Consider the following 13,157-nt stretch of genomic DNA (forward strand, 5'->3'; position numbering starts at 1 on the left):
AGGCAGATCCCTCTGTTCCTATCTAAATCAGTCCTTTATCAGAACCATGAGGACTGGTATCTTACTTTATTTTTAGGAGGAGGGCCATACCGCAGTGGCAGAGCACCTGCTTTGCACGCAGAATGTTCAACCTCGGGTATCTCCAAGTAACGCCGGGAAAGTCCTCACCTGAAATCCTCAAGAGCTGCTGCCAGGCTGTGTCGACAATGCTGGTCTGACTCAAAAGCTGTTCAGTTTTGGATTTTGGAGAGAAAATGAGTACGGCCATAATTTTCTCTCCTTACACATCTCTACGTCCTTGCCCTTTTCTCATTTGACACTTTCCAATCACCAATGCATCATGCCCTCAAAATTTATCCCAAGCTGATTTTTTTTTTTAGTTTTGCAAAGAGATGTGACAATCGCCTGAGTCCAGGGAGGCAGGAGGGATACATGAAGGATGCCCAGCTTTTTATTTATAATATACACACAGAGACGCACCTGACATTCTTAGCACGTTTGCAAACAGAATAATTAAACCAAAAACTGCACAATTCAAACTTGCGAGATTATTTTTTCAATCTTTTATTTTTTTTTTCAATTTTACATTGATTTTTTTTTTTTACTTTTATTTTTACTATGAGTTCATATTTCCAGAGGGAAAGGAGTTCTGTGTGTGAGGCCAAGAGCTGGCCATACAATTTTCCCTTTTCCTTTTGAACAAACTGCAGACACACACACAACTTCTTTTTCTTTTCTTTTCGAAATCTTAAATCAACATTGTTATTCACAGCACCTTTTTGGAGTCTCTCAACGCGGCATTTAAAATTAACACTTCTATTCAGCATTCTTGGCTTCTGCTGCTGTTTGTTTTGAATACAGAACGAAACAATCTGGAGACCCCACAACTGAAGCTAATGGTGGTGGTGTGTTTTTTCCTGATACTTTTTTTCAATTATTCTTTACAAACATCTAAAAACATCTAAAACCACAGCACAAGGTTTTTTTTTTTTTTTTGCTTTGTTTTTGCATACAGACGGTACTACGTATGGTTTGAATGTCGGTTTTGTTTTAAAGGACCAGCTATACTGCAAAGGACGGAGGGAGACCAACGTCAGAGGGGAGAGTGTCACAATTTGGGAAGGAACAAGCAATCGAGGAAGGGGGTGTGTGCTTTGATTGAGTAAGACTCCGGTAACATTCAACCAGATGCGGATCTGTTTCTTTCCCAAAGCGGCGGCATAAACGGGACCTTGTTCCAAATGCATCAAGATTTTGAAAAGGAGGAGGGAAGATATATTGCATTCTCACGCAACTTTGCAAAGAGTCATTTCTGGCACCTGGCCTGCCTCCAGCTCTCGGAAGCCTGCTGAGTGGCTCCTGTATCATTTTAAGGGAAGAAACAGCATCCGTCTCCCAAAATACCTGTTCCGACAACGCTGGCAGCATTTAAAACATCACTAACGGCAGCTTTTACAAGGCTGGATCGTGAGGCCTCCATCTCATCCCGGATGCTGATTTCCACTGTGGACAACCAGATGCCTCTGGAAAGCCTACAACAAGGGTGTGTGGGTAATAGCCCCCCTTCAGCTGGTTGCCCCAGGCAACGAATCCAGAAGTTTCTGACACGGGGGAATAATTTCCATGCAGCTGATAGCCCAGTGGGTGGGAGGCCTCTCCATCTCTCTCCTCTCTACATTTGTCTGGGGATTGCATGACGTAGTGACCATTACCTAACTTTGTGCATAAGCTAGAGGGGAAGGTGGGCCCTCCAACTGCTGTTGGACTCCAGCTCTCCCCATTGGCCATGCTGGCTAGAGGTGATGGGAATCCAAGAGCATCTGCAGGCCCATAGAACCTTTTCACTCCTCGTTTAATAAACACTCTGAAATCCACTCCGGGTTTTCGTCCAAACTTTCAAGGAGCTGTCCAAGGTACTGAAGTGCCTTGGACAGCTCCAACACCTTGAGAGTTCAGACTGAAACCCGGAGGGGATTCCACTGCCCCACAGTCATGGAGCCACCAGCCGCCATTTTGAGAGGGAGAGAGAGTAGAATGGACAAGAAGGCTGGATGATACCAGAAGGAATCACTATCCTGCTTGAGTTAGATGTGCTTTATCAAGTTTCCTCAAGTTAAGCAGTTTTTGGTCCACAAATAAAATTAGAATGACCTCTCTCCTCTCCCTCCCTCCCAGTGCCTCTTGTCGCGAAAGACAAAGATAAGAGTCCCTCTTTGTCTGAGTTCCCCCTGACTGGAGATGCGATCGTAGTGATGGGGGCCCTCCAGATGTTGGTGGCCTCTGACTCCTCATCTCCAACCCCCGGCCACGCTGGCCGAGTGATGGGACTCTGAGTCCCAGCAACCCCTGGAGGGCCACCGATGTCCCCCTCTCCCTGGTCTCAGTTGCAGAGTACCGGTGTGGAACATGAACGCCTTTCCCTGTGCCAGTCCCGCTCTCCTCTTCGTCTGTGGCCCCGGCCATGGGAGAAGGGAGTCTGCGCAAGTGGCAGCCCAGGTGCCACCAGCCGCGGGGGACCAGATGCGCTGCGAGGATTGCATGCGAGGCCCAAATTAAAGAAAAGGCAGCACGAACACTTGTGCTAAGTTTATCCGGCCCTGAGCCAGATGGGACCAATGGTGCCTATGTTTAGACAGACACAAGATCTCCAATTAGACCGTCACACTTTTGCCAGCGTCCTGCCTCCAAAATCGGGGCGAGGCTGTCGCTCAGTGGGGCACAAGCTTTCCACGTAGAAAGTCCCAGGGTCAACCCCAAATGGCATCTCCAGGGAGGACTGGGAGAGACCCCACACACACACCTGAACCCCCCAGACAACCGCTGCCAGTGATTGTCGAGTGATACTGAACTACAGGGGCCAATGGTGTGACTCACTTCGGATGTCCCTACGAACGCCAGCGAACAAGAAAGCAGATCCACCACCAGCTAATGACACAGATGTACAACGGACGGACAGATTGCGGACAGACACACCAAGAGGGCCCCCGACTCGCCGAGCGCGGAGCCTGCTGGCTTCATCCAGAAATACCAAGGCTGTTTTGCCTCGGCCAAACCAGTCCCTCGGTGCCAAAAAGAATTCCACTTGAAATCCCGAAACGTCAAGCTAAACAAAGTTATGCACCTGAATTGACGCTAGTTTTACACCCAGAAACGGACACAAAGATTTGAGGTACGGAGGGGTGCAGCGGGGAGGGTTGTATACACACAAGTGGAAAGAGTTGAGAAACTGGTGGCGTTTTGCATTGATCCGTACGTACACATACACACTCACCCACACACAGGGTGCCTCTTGGGAACCTTAAAAAAAGGAGGAAAAAGGGAGAAGAAGAGGGGTTTGTTGGGAGCAAGTTACACATCCAAGATCTGTGAGGGGTTGTTGGTTTTTTTACAAGCTTACACATTGGTGTAAAACATCGCCACACTTCCTCTGCCAGATAGTTAGAGACACACGTACACCCCCCTCCAGTTTGGATTGGTGAAGTAAGTGTGCGTGTGGAGGGGTCACACGGCCTGACATGTTGTGGGGCTGGGAGGGGTCACTGCACCCTTTGATGCCTGACCTCTGCCCCTCTGCATTCATTTCGCTCAGAGAGGAGACACACAGAGAGAGAGAAAGGTGCTCGGGCCTCTCATCAGTTTTCCCTGCCCCTCCACCAGGGGTGTGGATTCACACATGCACTGGTACCCATGAGAGGCAGCGTGAAGGTCAAGGCGGGGGAACAGACAGGAGGGAAATCTGAAGAGCAGATCAGGTTTGCGAAAAGGAAATCCAACCCAAGGCGGATTTTCTGTTGAAACGATACAATATCCTTCCCCGCAAGTGAGACGGGCAGAGGTGGAAGAGGGCTGAGTGCGAACCTCTCTCTCTCTTGCACACACACACACTCACACTCACTGCAGGACCTGCCCCCGCGTCTCCGGCAGCTTCAGGGCCAGTGAGCTGCCCACGGCAAGCGCCGCCGAGGCCAGCAAGATGGGCACTGCTTTTGTGATGCCGACAAAAGACGTGAAGATGCTGATGCCCAGAACGGCTGCCAGCTTGCACAAGGCGTTGAGGAAGCCAAAAGCGGTTGTCCTGGAAGGGAGAGGAGGCAAAGAGAAGGGAAGGGAGTGGGGGAGAGGAGAAGAGAGATTTTATTTAGAGACTTTTGCTGGTTTTCCAGGTGGACTATAGAGGGTGCAGCATGCAAATATTTGTACATACACTGTGCAATATATAAAAATATAAAACAGCCCAGTGCAGATACAGCATAAAGTAAATTATTAAATACATTTGTTTTTAAATAAAATAGTTTTTTTAAAAACTCCAAAACCCTAATTCTTTTTTTTTTAATTAAATCAGCAATGCAAAGATTTTAGGGATTCGTCTGATTGCAGCAGTTGACACTCAGGTTGGTAGAATCCAGGTGTTTTCCACTGTTTAACACCCCAGATTCTGCAGCTTCACCTGCCCACATGGAGCTGGCTGATGGAGAATCGTCCCGGAGGTGACAGAGACAGGCTCGATGGCCTTCTGATCCAATCCAGCCCATCTCTTTTCAACCTGGCATGGAAAACGTTCCTCTCCTCTGGGGTCAGGGAGCTTCCAGACTCTCGCTCTTTTTGGGTGGGATTCGATCGCATACCAGCAAATTCAGGTTGCAGAATGATAACCGGGGGAGGTCTTGCACAGCAACCCCACTTCCCCCAAAAGATTGGACTCGAGGGAGGACTCTAAACTCCCCGCAAACAATTCAGAATGAACGCTCATCAAATAGCCAGCGTCGTCTCATCTCCCTGCAAGCACATCAGGGCGAACATTCAAGGAGCAGGTTGTCTGGACTCAGCGCAGGTTGTGCCCTGAGACTCGGCCTAGTGGCTGCCTGATCTAAGCTTTTCTCTCTCCCCTCTCATGGAGGATGCAAGTCTGGAGGCTCTGCTCCTCTCCTTGAAGAGTCCATCCTGCCTGCTCCCTCCCTCCCTCTCTGTTCTGTCCCCCTTTTTCCTGCACGGCCAAGGTCCCTCCGGGCAGCCACCGTGCGACTGGCAAGCTCCACGCGTCACTTTTCGAAGCGTCCTCATTTCAGCCTCCCCATTTCCCCCTCCAAAAGCATTTATCCACAAAGGACTGCGATGGTAGGGAGAACAGGCGTCGCACCATCATGAGACTCAGATTTTCCTATCTTTTTTTTTTTTTTATGTAGCAAGGGGGGGGTTGCAATTAACAGCACTGTACTGCAAGTGAAACACCCCCTCCCCCACACACGTACACACTCTCAACTGCAGCAATTCATGCTCACTGCAGGTGCCCAACGCTGAAGGTGTCCTCCTGGTGCATTTGGCTCCCAGAGTTGTTATTATTGAAAAATGAAATGGACTGCCTTCAAGTCGATTCCAACTTATGGCTACCCTATGAATAGGGTTTTCACGGTAAGCGGTATTCAGAGGGGGTTTACCATTGCCTCCCTCTGAGACTGAGAGGCAGTGACTCGCCCAAGGTCACCCAGTGAGCTGTGTGGGGATTCGAACCCTGGTCTCCCAGGTCATAGTCATAAGAACATAAGAAGAGCCTGCTGGATCAGGCCAGTGGCCCATCTAGTCCAGCATCCTGTTCTCACAGTGGCCAACCAGGTGCCTGGGGGAAGCCCGCAAGCAGGACCCGAGTGCAAGAACACTCTCCCCTCCTGAGGCTTCCGGCAACTGGTTTTCAGAAGCATGCTGCCTCTGACTAGGGTGGCACAGCACAGCCATCATGGCTAGTAGCCATTGATAGCCCTGTCCTCCATGAATTTGTCTAATCTTCTTTTAAAGCCATCCAAGCTGGTGGCCATTACTGCGTCTTGTGGGAGCAAATTCCATAGTTTAACTATGCATCCAACACCTTAACCACTACACCACACTGGCTATTTATTAAACTTATATCCTGCCCTTCCAGTAGGAGCCCAGGGCGACAAAGAAAAACACTACTCTGAAACATCTTAAAAATGGACTTTAAAACATATCAAAACAGAGTCCTTTGCATCTAGGCGGTTCCCAGGACTCTTCGCATTGCAGAGGCATCTGGGCACTGCTTCTGAACCTCCGCCCCCTCCACCACATACGTGGGTGCCAAGGGGGGACACGGGATGCCGCTTACCTTCTGTCCGATGGGTACAGCTCCACTGTGAGGACATCCAGGGCATTCCATGAAGCTATGCTGACCCCTCCAAACAGACAGAGGAGGGCAATCATGGCCGACTCACTGTTGCCGAACGACAAGAAGAAGCAGCTCACACAAGACATGACGCTCGACCCGGCTTTGCGTCCGAGGGAAGGGTTTGGAGGGGGAAAGGGAGAAGGCAAGGAGTTAACAGGGCAGTCCTCATCCAGGGTTAGGCACGTTGGCTTGCAGCCAGTGTTCTTTGGGAGGAGAAACCCAAGTTTCTAGACCTCAGGGAGGGAAAGATTTGAAAACCAGGTGAAGGCTCACTAACACAAAGAACTTTTGGAGGTTGTATTTGGTGCTAGAGCAGACCCGTTGAAGAGAATGGATATCACTTACTTAGTTTCGTTCATTTCAGTGGGTCTACTCTGAGGCAGGACTTAGCGGGCGACAACCCAACTGCAAAGAATAGGTTTTCGTAATGTGGGTGGGATCCAACTAAGTTCTGCTTGGAGCAGATCTACTGAAATTGATGGATCAAAATTAGCAATGTTGATTAATTTCAGTGGGTCACTTCTGTGTAGGACTTACATGGGATACAACGCAACAACCACAAAACAATCCGTATTATTAGTTCAACAACAATAATATAGCAATCTATATTGTTAGTTCTTTTCTGTATACAAGCATTTTTCTGCCTGTTTGTAAATATGTAGGCATGTGCCTGCATCAGCCCCGCACCCCCCAAGAGACAGAAAGAAAGTGAACACACACATACACTTTGCTTTTCCAAGGGATTTATGTAAATGTCAGATCTGGTAGACATAATCTGAGCCTTGAAAAGCACATAGAGCTAAAAGGGGAAATGGGAAAGTGGGTCAACTTTCCAACTTCCTCCTTCAGCTCTACGACCTTTCCAAGGGGAAGAAGGTAACCCCACCTTCACTAGCTCATGACCAAGGAGGCGGTGGGGTGTGTGTGTCAGAGGCGTTGTGGGCACTTGGGGAAGCCCACAAAGGTGCCACATTTGAAGCCTCAGATGTAAACTATTACTAAGAAATCTTGCCAATTTGGTTCCTAATACACAAACACACACACACAGAGAGAAGACCCCCTCATTCTTTCAAAATCGAAGCTGGCCCTCATTGCTGGACCAAGAACGGTTGTTATAGAGACTGCTCACGCTTGCAACCCCCATTGCCTAACAGGGCTTCTCACCAAATCCCACAGATTTACAGAGGGAGGCCAATTAGCACAGAAGTCAAAAGGAGTCACAAAGCCATAGATCCCTGCCCTTTAAAACCTTTCCTTGTGCCTTATTACCAAATGCATGATTGCCCTGGAATAACGATATATATATATTTAATGCGGGGTCAGGTGTTTGGGATCACAACTGCAGTGCTGGGATGGGAGGGTAATCATTTCTTCCTGTGCCATTTTCTCAGTGAAAATTTTCCCCAAAAGCTAATCTTTGCCCCTTAAAAGAACCTACAACCTGCACTCACGTAAGAGCTTAAAATTGAGGGGAGTGGGGTTGGGGGGAAGAGGGGACATTTTTATCAGGAAAACAGCACAAAGGAGTTAACTCTACACACATACAGAGAGAGAGAGAGAGAAAGAAAGAGTGAGAGTGAGTGAGTGAGTGAGTGAGAGAGAGAGAGAGAGAGAGAGAGAGAGTCCTGATCTGAATCTAGGGGCCTTGCAACTGGTTTTTGTGGGTTTTTTAAAAACAGTAATAAAGATACACAAATGCAGTCCAATTTGGCCGTAAAATTTATGCGAACTGGCCAGTGCCTTTTTTGTTTTTCCCCTGAAACTTGCTAAAATGCCTGGCTTTTAACAAAAGCCATCATCAAAAAGCGGAACAAAACAGGGCTGTGTCCTTTTCACTCTGGTCAGTTGGCAATCGCAGTGGGGCCAGCCAGCAAGGGATGCATGCCAAAGTCATCTGCGGACACCTGATGTGTTGCCAAAGCTAAGCGGGCCCAGGACCGCCCAGGGACGCCACGGATGCCACCTCGCACTCCACAATGGGAGAAAAGCAGAACTGAAATGAAAAAGCGTAGGAAGGAAGGAGAGACAGAAGCCACCTCCTCACCCAGCATCCGGAGACGCCCGATCTTGTCCATGAGGAGTGCGGACACGATGTTCCCCGGCAGCACAGCAAGTGTCCCCAGGAAGCTGACAAAGTAGATCATGTAGGCGTTGTTGTCGTCGCTGAAGTCCAGCTGGCAGCCCTCCTTGTTGTGCAGGAAGGTGCTGTTGATGATCCGACTGTTGATGAACTTGTACTCGAAGAGGTCTGCAGGCCAGAGAGGGCCGAAAGATTAGGGCTCCATCTCAGGGCTCTCCTCCCAAAGAGATGTGAGGCTGTACTGGGGCTCCAGGACACGCAGCCTCAAATGAGCCTTTTTCGCCCTCATCCCCCATAACCACAATAGGCCTGCACGGCAGGTCAGCATCACAACAGTTCCTAATACTGGGGGTTAACTGAAGGATCACCTTCTTCCACATTCTCCTGCCCACTCACTGAAGTCATTGACAGAGACACTGCTTGGGGTTCCACCACCCTTGGAAGTGTGGTTAGTTAGAATGCTGGACAGGACCGTATCAGTTGTGGCACCCAAATTATGGAACTTTCTACCCCAAGAGGCACACTAGGCCACCTCTCAGCTCCTTTTCCAACATCTTGTAAAGACTGGATTGTTTCATTGCAGGCTTGGCACCAATTTGCTCTCTCTCCCCACCCACAATTTTTCTTTGTCAATATTGCTATTAATTTTTCTAAAAAAAAAATGCTAAAATGTTGGTTTTTGAATATGTATTTTTTCTGTTAGAGATTTGTTGTTTTTAAAAATCACTGCAAGTCACCTTGAGGTCTTTTTAGATGGGTAAAGCAGCCCGTAAATTCTGAGACAAAATTAAGTGGTTAATTAATTCAATAATATTGCAGGAGATATGTGGATTCAGGGCTGGTGAGGTGAAACTGACCTTGGTGTATCTGAACAGCCCTACTTCTTAACCTTAATACCACAGTAGCATGTACTTCTAATACTAATGCTACTGCAGATACCATCTCATCAGAAGGTCCGTTCCACACAACATAGGAAGCAGACCTTTAGTGTGGTGGCACAGACCCTTTAGAATTCCCTCCCCTTAAATATGAGACAGGCACCATCTCTGTTATCTTTTTGGAGCCTACTGAAGACCTTCCTCTTTCAACAAGCCTTTTAAGTAGAGACCTCATCCCAGTCTGCATCTGTGTTGGAAATCAGAGCTTGAAAAAGTTACTTTTTTGAACTACAACTCCCAGCAGCCCCACCAGCATGGCCACTGAATTGGGCTGATGGGAGTTGTAGTTCAAAAAAGTAACTTTTCCAAGCTCTGGTTGGAATTGCTTTTAAATATGTTTTTAAAGCTTTTTTTTTAAAAAAAATTTTTTTAAGATGTTTTATTTTTAAAATGTTTTAGAGTGATTTTAGTGTTTTTGTTTGCCACCCTTGGCTCCTTCTGAGAGGAAGGGCGGGATATAAATTTAATAAAATTAATAAATAATACAGTGTCTTCCACGGTGAATAAAATAAAATTCCCTAAAACAGCCAATCTTGCCAGGGAGATGGCAGAACACAAGACTAGAAGATCAACGTCCTCAGATATTTGGGCATATGGTGGCATCAGACTTCACCTGTGTTGTAGAAGATGGTGGAGATGAAAGTGCAGTTCTTGAAGAATGTATTGCTAGATGTGATGTCTTCAAAATAGCATTCCTCAAACAAGGAATCAACGAAGGTAACAGACTTCATCTTGAGGCTTAAGAACCTGTCGTAAAAACAGAGAGAGGGAGACACGTATTGATCACTGGGGATGATGAGAAGTCAACTGATACACCTATTTACTCGCTTGGAGACAGGCTGATGTTGAGGCATAAACTGCCCAGGGAAATGTGGGTGGATTACTCCCGCCAAAAGACCCTACAAGTTTTAGGTAAGAGTCCAAATTATAGAATTGCCAGAGCTTCATACTTGCAGGCATTAACTGTTCACAACTACAGGAGACCATTTTACTCTAGCTTGTTTGTTATCTCTGTTAACTGGTGGATTAAATAAGATTCTGTTTCATGAACATATTTGTCCCAGTGGAATCAGAGAAACAGAATCTGCAGGCTATGTTCTTTACACATCATTGGGCCCACAAGCCCAGAGAGATACTAGTTCTTCCTTTACTGAGAACTAAGAAAACCCATCAAAGTTCTGGTGTCTTCAGGCTGGATCCAATGCTAGTCCTATTCAGAGTAGACCCACTGAAGTTAATAGACATGAGTAACTTAGGGTCATTCATTTCATTGGGCCTACTCTGAGTAGAACTTAGTTGAAGACAACCCTTCCTGTTTAAGTCAAAGGTGGGCAGCACCAGTGGCCCTTCAGATGCTGGAGGACTCCAGTAACATCTGGAAAGTCCCAGATGTTCCCCATTCCTGGCTTAAGTGATGACTTTTCTTATGTTACTGAACAAGTAGATGATTCCCCCCCCCATCTTGAATACAAATTAGGGAGTAAATTTTCTGTTGGCTCCCATGTGAATCTTGTGTTTGCTTATTATGCACAAGATGTGTGTATCAATTTGTATTGCTCTGGGAACATGATGAGTTGTGTCCATTTAAGTTCTACTCAGAGGAGACCCATTGAAATTAATAGACCTAAGTTAGGTCATGTCCATTAATATCAATGGGTCTACTCTTAGAAGGACTAACACTGGATGTAAACCAGTATATCCATCTATCTAGCCAACTAGCAGCAACAATATAATAACAGTAACAACAACATCAACATAATAATAATAATAATAATAATAGCATTTGTTAGCCCTTAATTTTAAAAAAATGTCTCAAAGCATCACAACACGATCAAATACAAACAGGCAAAATCAATTAAAAGCCAAATAAAAAAGAAAACAATGTACAATACAATATTCCTAAAATGCTCATCCAACAATACAAAACGGGCCCTTAAAAAATGAGCACCACAGTACTGACTGAAACCACCAAAAGTCTGGGTGAACAAAAATGTCTTAATTTGGGACCCCAAAGCTGACAGTGATGGCGCCAGGCACATTTCCCTGGGCAGAGCATTCCACAAATGAAGGGGGCCACCACTGCAAAAGGCCCGTTCTGGTGCAGCACCAACCAACAAAAAATTTGACCCCAAGGAAGAAACTGATCCGGGCTCCATCATGACCTGCCTAGAAATCCAGGGCAAAAGGACTGGGGCGAGGGGGCGGGGGGGGGCAGCCACCTACTTGTCATTGAAGTACTCGCTGCGGGTGTGGATTTGGTTCTCCAAGGTGAAGTTGAAGGTGATGTGGCGGACCGACTCGTTGTTGAAGACCTTGGTGCGGGAGGCGTACTCGATGTTCTGGAGGTGTTTGATCATATCTGGGAACCAGACGGTCAAACCATAGTAACTGTTGGAGGGCGAGGAGAGGGAGAAGCGAGTTAACAGGAAGGCAAATGAAGGACAGGACTGAAAAAGAAGGGAATCCTTGGAGGCGTGAGTGGGACACAACCTCAAGTGTCTCACACACAGAGAGAAAGTATCCCTTATGCAGACCGGCTGTGTCCTTGTGGTGATGAAGTTGAAGCACTGACTCACGTCCTTTTTGTATGTAATTTTTATAGGGAGGATCGTGATAGGCCATTGGTCTGGTTTTTGAAATATTTCCTAGCTGATTTTAGTAAGTCTACAACAGAGTCAGTGGCTAAGTTCCTCTTCTCTGCCCAAAGGAATTGCAAGAGGATTCTTTTCTTTTAACTGCTATTCCTTTTATGCCGTACTTTTATATTTCTGTATCTTAACTATTCTGACGTTTTATTGACTATTTTATTTGAATGGGTCTGTGACCGTATATTAATAAACAACAGAGAGAAAGTCTCGTGGCACTTGATGTCCAAAAGAGCGCTCAGTCTGCGTTAGTTTTTCTCCTTTGTCTCCGGCTACCTACAAATCCCGAGCGCAGTGGCTGGGACACTTGTTGTCCAGCAACAGCTCCCATCATTATCCCTGACCACTGGCCATACTGGCTGCAGGGGAGACTGGGAGTTAAGAGTCCCAGACCGTGGAGACTAGTGGCCCCAATGTCAGTGGGGCAGTGAATCCGCTCTGCGTTTTGGTCCGAACTTTCAAGGACTGCCCCACTGTCATCGGGGCCACCAGTCTCCAGCGCTGTCCCAAGAACATCTGGAGGGCCACAGATATCCCCCATTCCTGCTCTAAATGATTCAGGGCCAGGATATCTGAAGGGCCACCTCCTCCCAGACAATCATGCCCACCCGTTGTGACTCTCCTCAGAGGCCCCGGTTCACATTCAGTTGCTATCAGAAGTAGGTTTGGCTGGGAGGGTGCGGAACGGGGCCTTTTGAGTTGTGGTACCCGTGTTACAGGGCTCCCCCGATTGGTCCCTTCTTTGCTGAAATTTTGGCGAGTGCCCAAAATCTTCCTCATTTTCACATGCTCTCGGCTGGGAGGATGGCTTCCTTTGCAGTTTTAGGGTGGCATACAGCAAAGTAGGTCTGTTAGTGCAAGGGCGTCTGGCTCCCCAACAAAACTCTTGCTCCTTCTCTTCCTCCCACATAGTCCCTAAATCCGTTTCCCCAGCCCCATGCTATGGAAACCTAGCATGTCAAGGCTCAATCTAGCCTACATGCACTACTTTTCTACATGAAAGGGAGGACTTTTTTTTTCTTTTGGAGAGGGGAGTATCCAGAGGGGTCTGCAAACCTGAAATAATGCAGTCCTGCAAAAGCTTTACCACTTCATTACTCTGACTGTATAAAACAGACCCTCAGAGTGGTGGAGTGGAAGTATTTTGTACATGCTCAGAGGCATTGCTTTAGGGTTACTTTTTGTATGATCCCAGGCTGCCTTTGACTGAAGGAAGAGAGAAAAAGGGCTTCAAACAGCCTAATTATCCAGGCATTTTTTGCACACCTGCAAGTGGAATCACCAGCCTCCAGCCAGGACTGATCAACGAGACGCTTGCA

At 47.2% G+C, this 13,157-nt stretch overlaps 1 protein-coding gene across 3 annotated transcripts in view; it reads right to left on the bottom strand.

The window, feature by feature from the left end:
* Window positions 1–3,692: 3,692 nt before the first annotated feature.
* SV2A (synaptic vesicle glycoprotein 2A) overlaps window positions 3,693–13,157 on the bottom strand; it is a 30,091-nt gene continuing 20,626 nt past the window's right edge. For 2 of the 3 annotated variants that reach the window (XM_061605861.1, XM_061605859.1), the window contains 5 exons: window positions 11,417–11,581; window positions 9,807–9,940; window positions 8,220–8,423; window positions 6,116–6,275; window positions 3,693–4,075 (listed from right to left, as the gene is read on the bottom strand). In XM_061605861.1, the coding sequence (XP_061461845.1) occupies window positions 3,892–4,075; window positions 6,116–6,275; window positions 8,220–8,423; window positions 9,807–9,940; window positions 11,417–11,581 (847 nt within the window). In that variant the 3' untranslated portion in view covers window positions 3,693–3,891. The remainder of the gene's footprint in view (window positions 4,076–6,115; window positions 6,276–8,219; window positions 8,424–9,806; window positions 9,941–11,416; window positions 11,582–13,157) is intronic. The other variant, XM_061605860.1, reaches the window with a different exon arrangement.

The sequence above is a fragment of the Rhineura floridana genome, chromosome 22 (assembly GCF_030035675.1).
Source record: "Rhineura floridana isolate rRhiFlo1 chromosome 22, rRhiFlo1.hap2, whole genome shotgun sequence".
Lineage (NCBI taxonomy): Eukaryota > Metazoa > Chordata > Lepidosauria > Squamata > Rhineuridae > Rhineura > Rhineura floridana.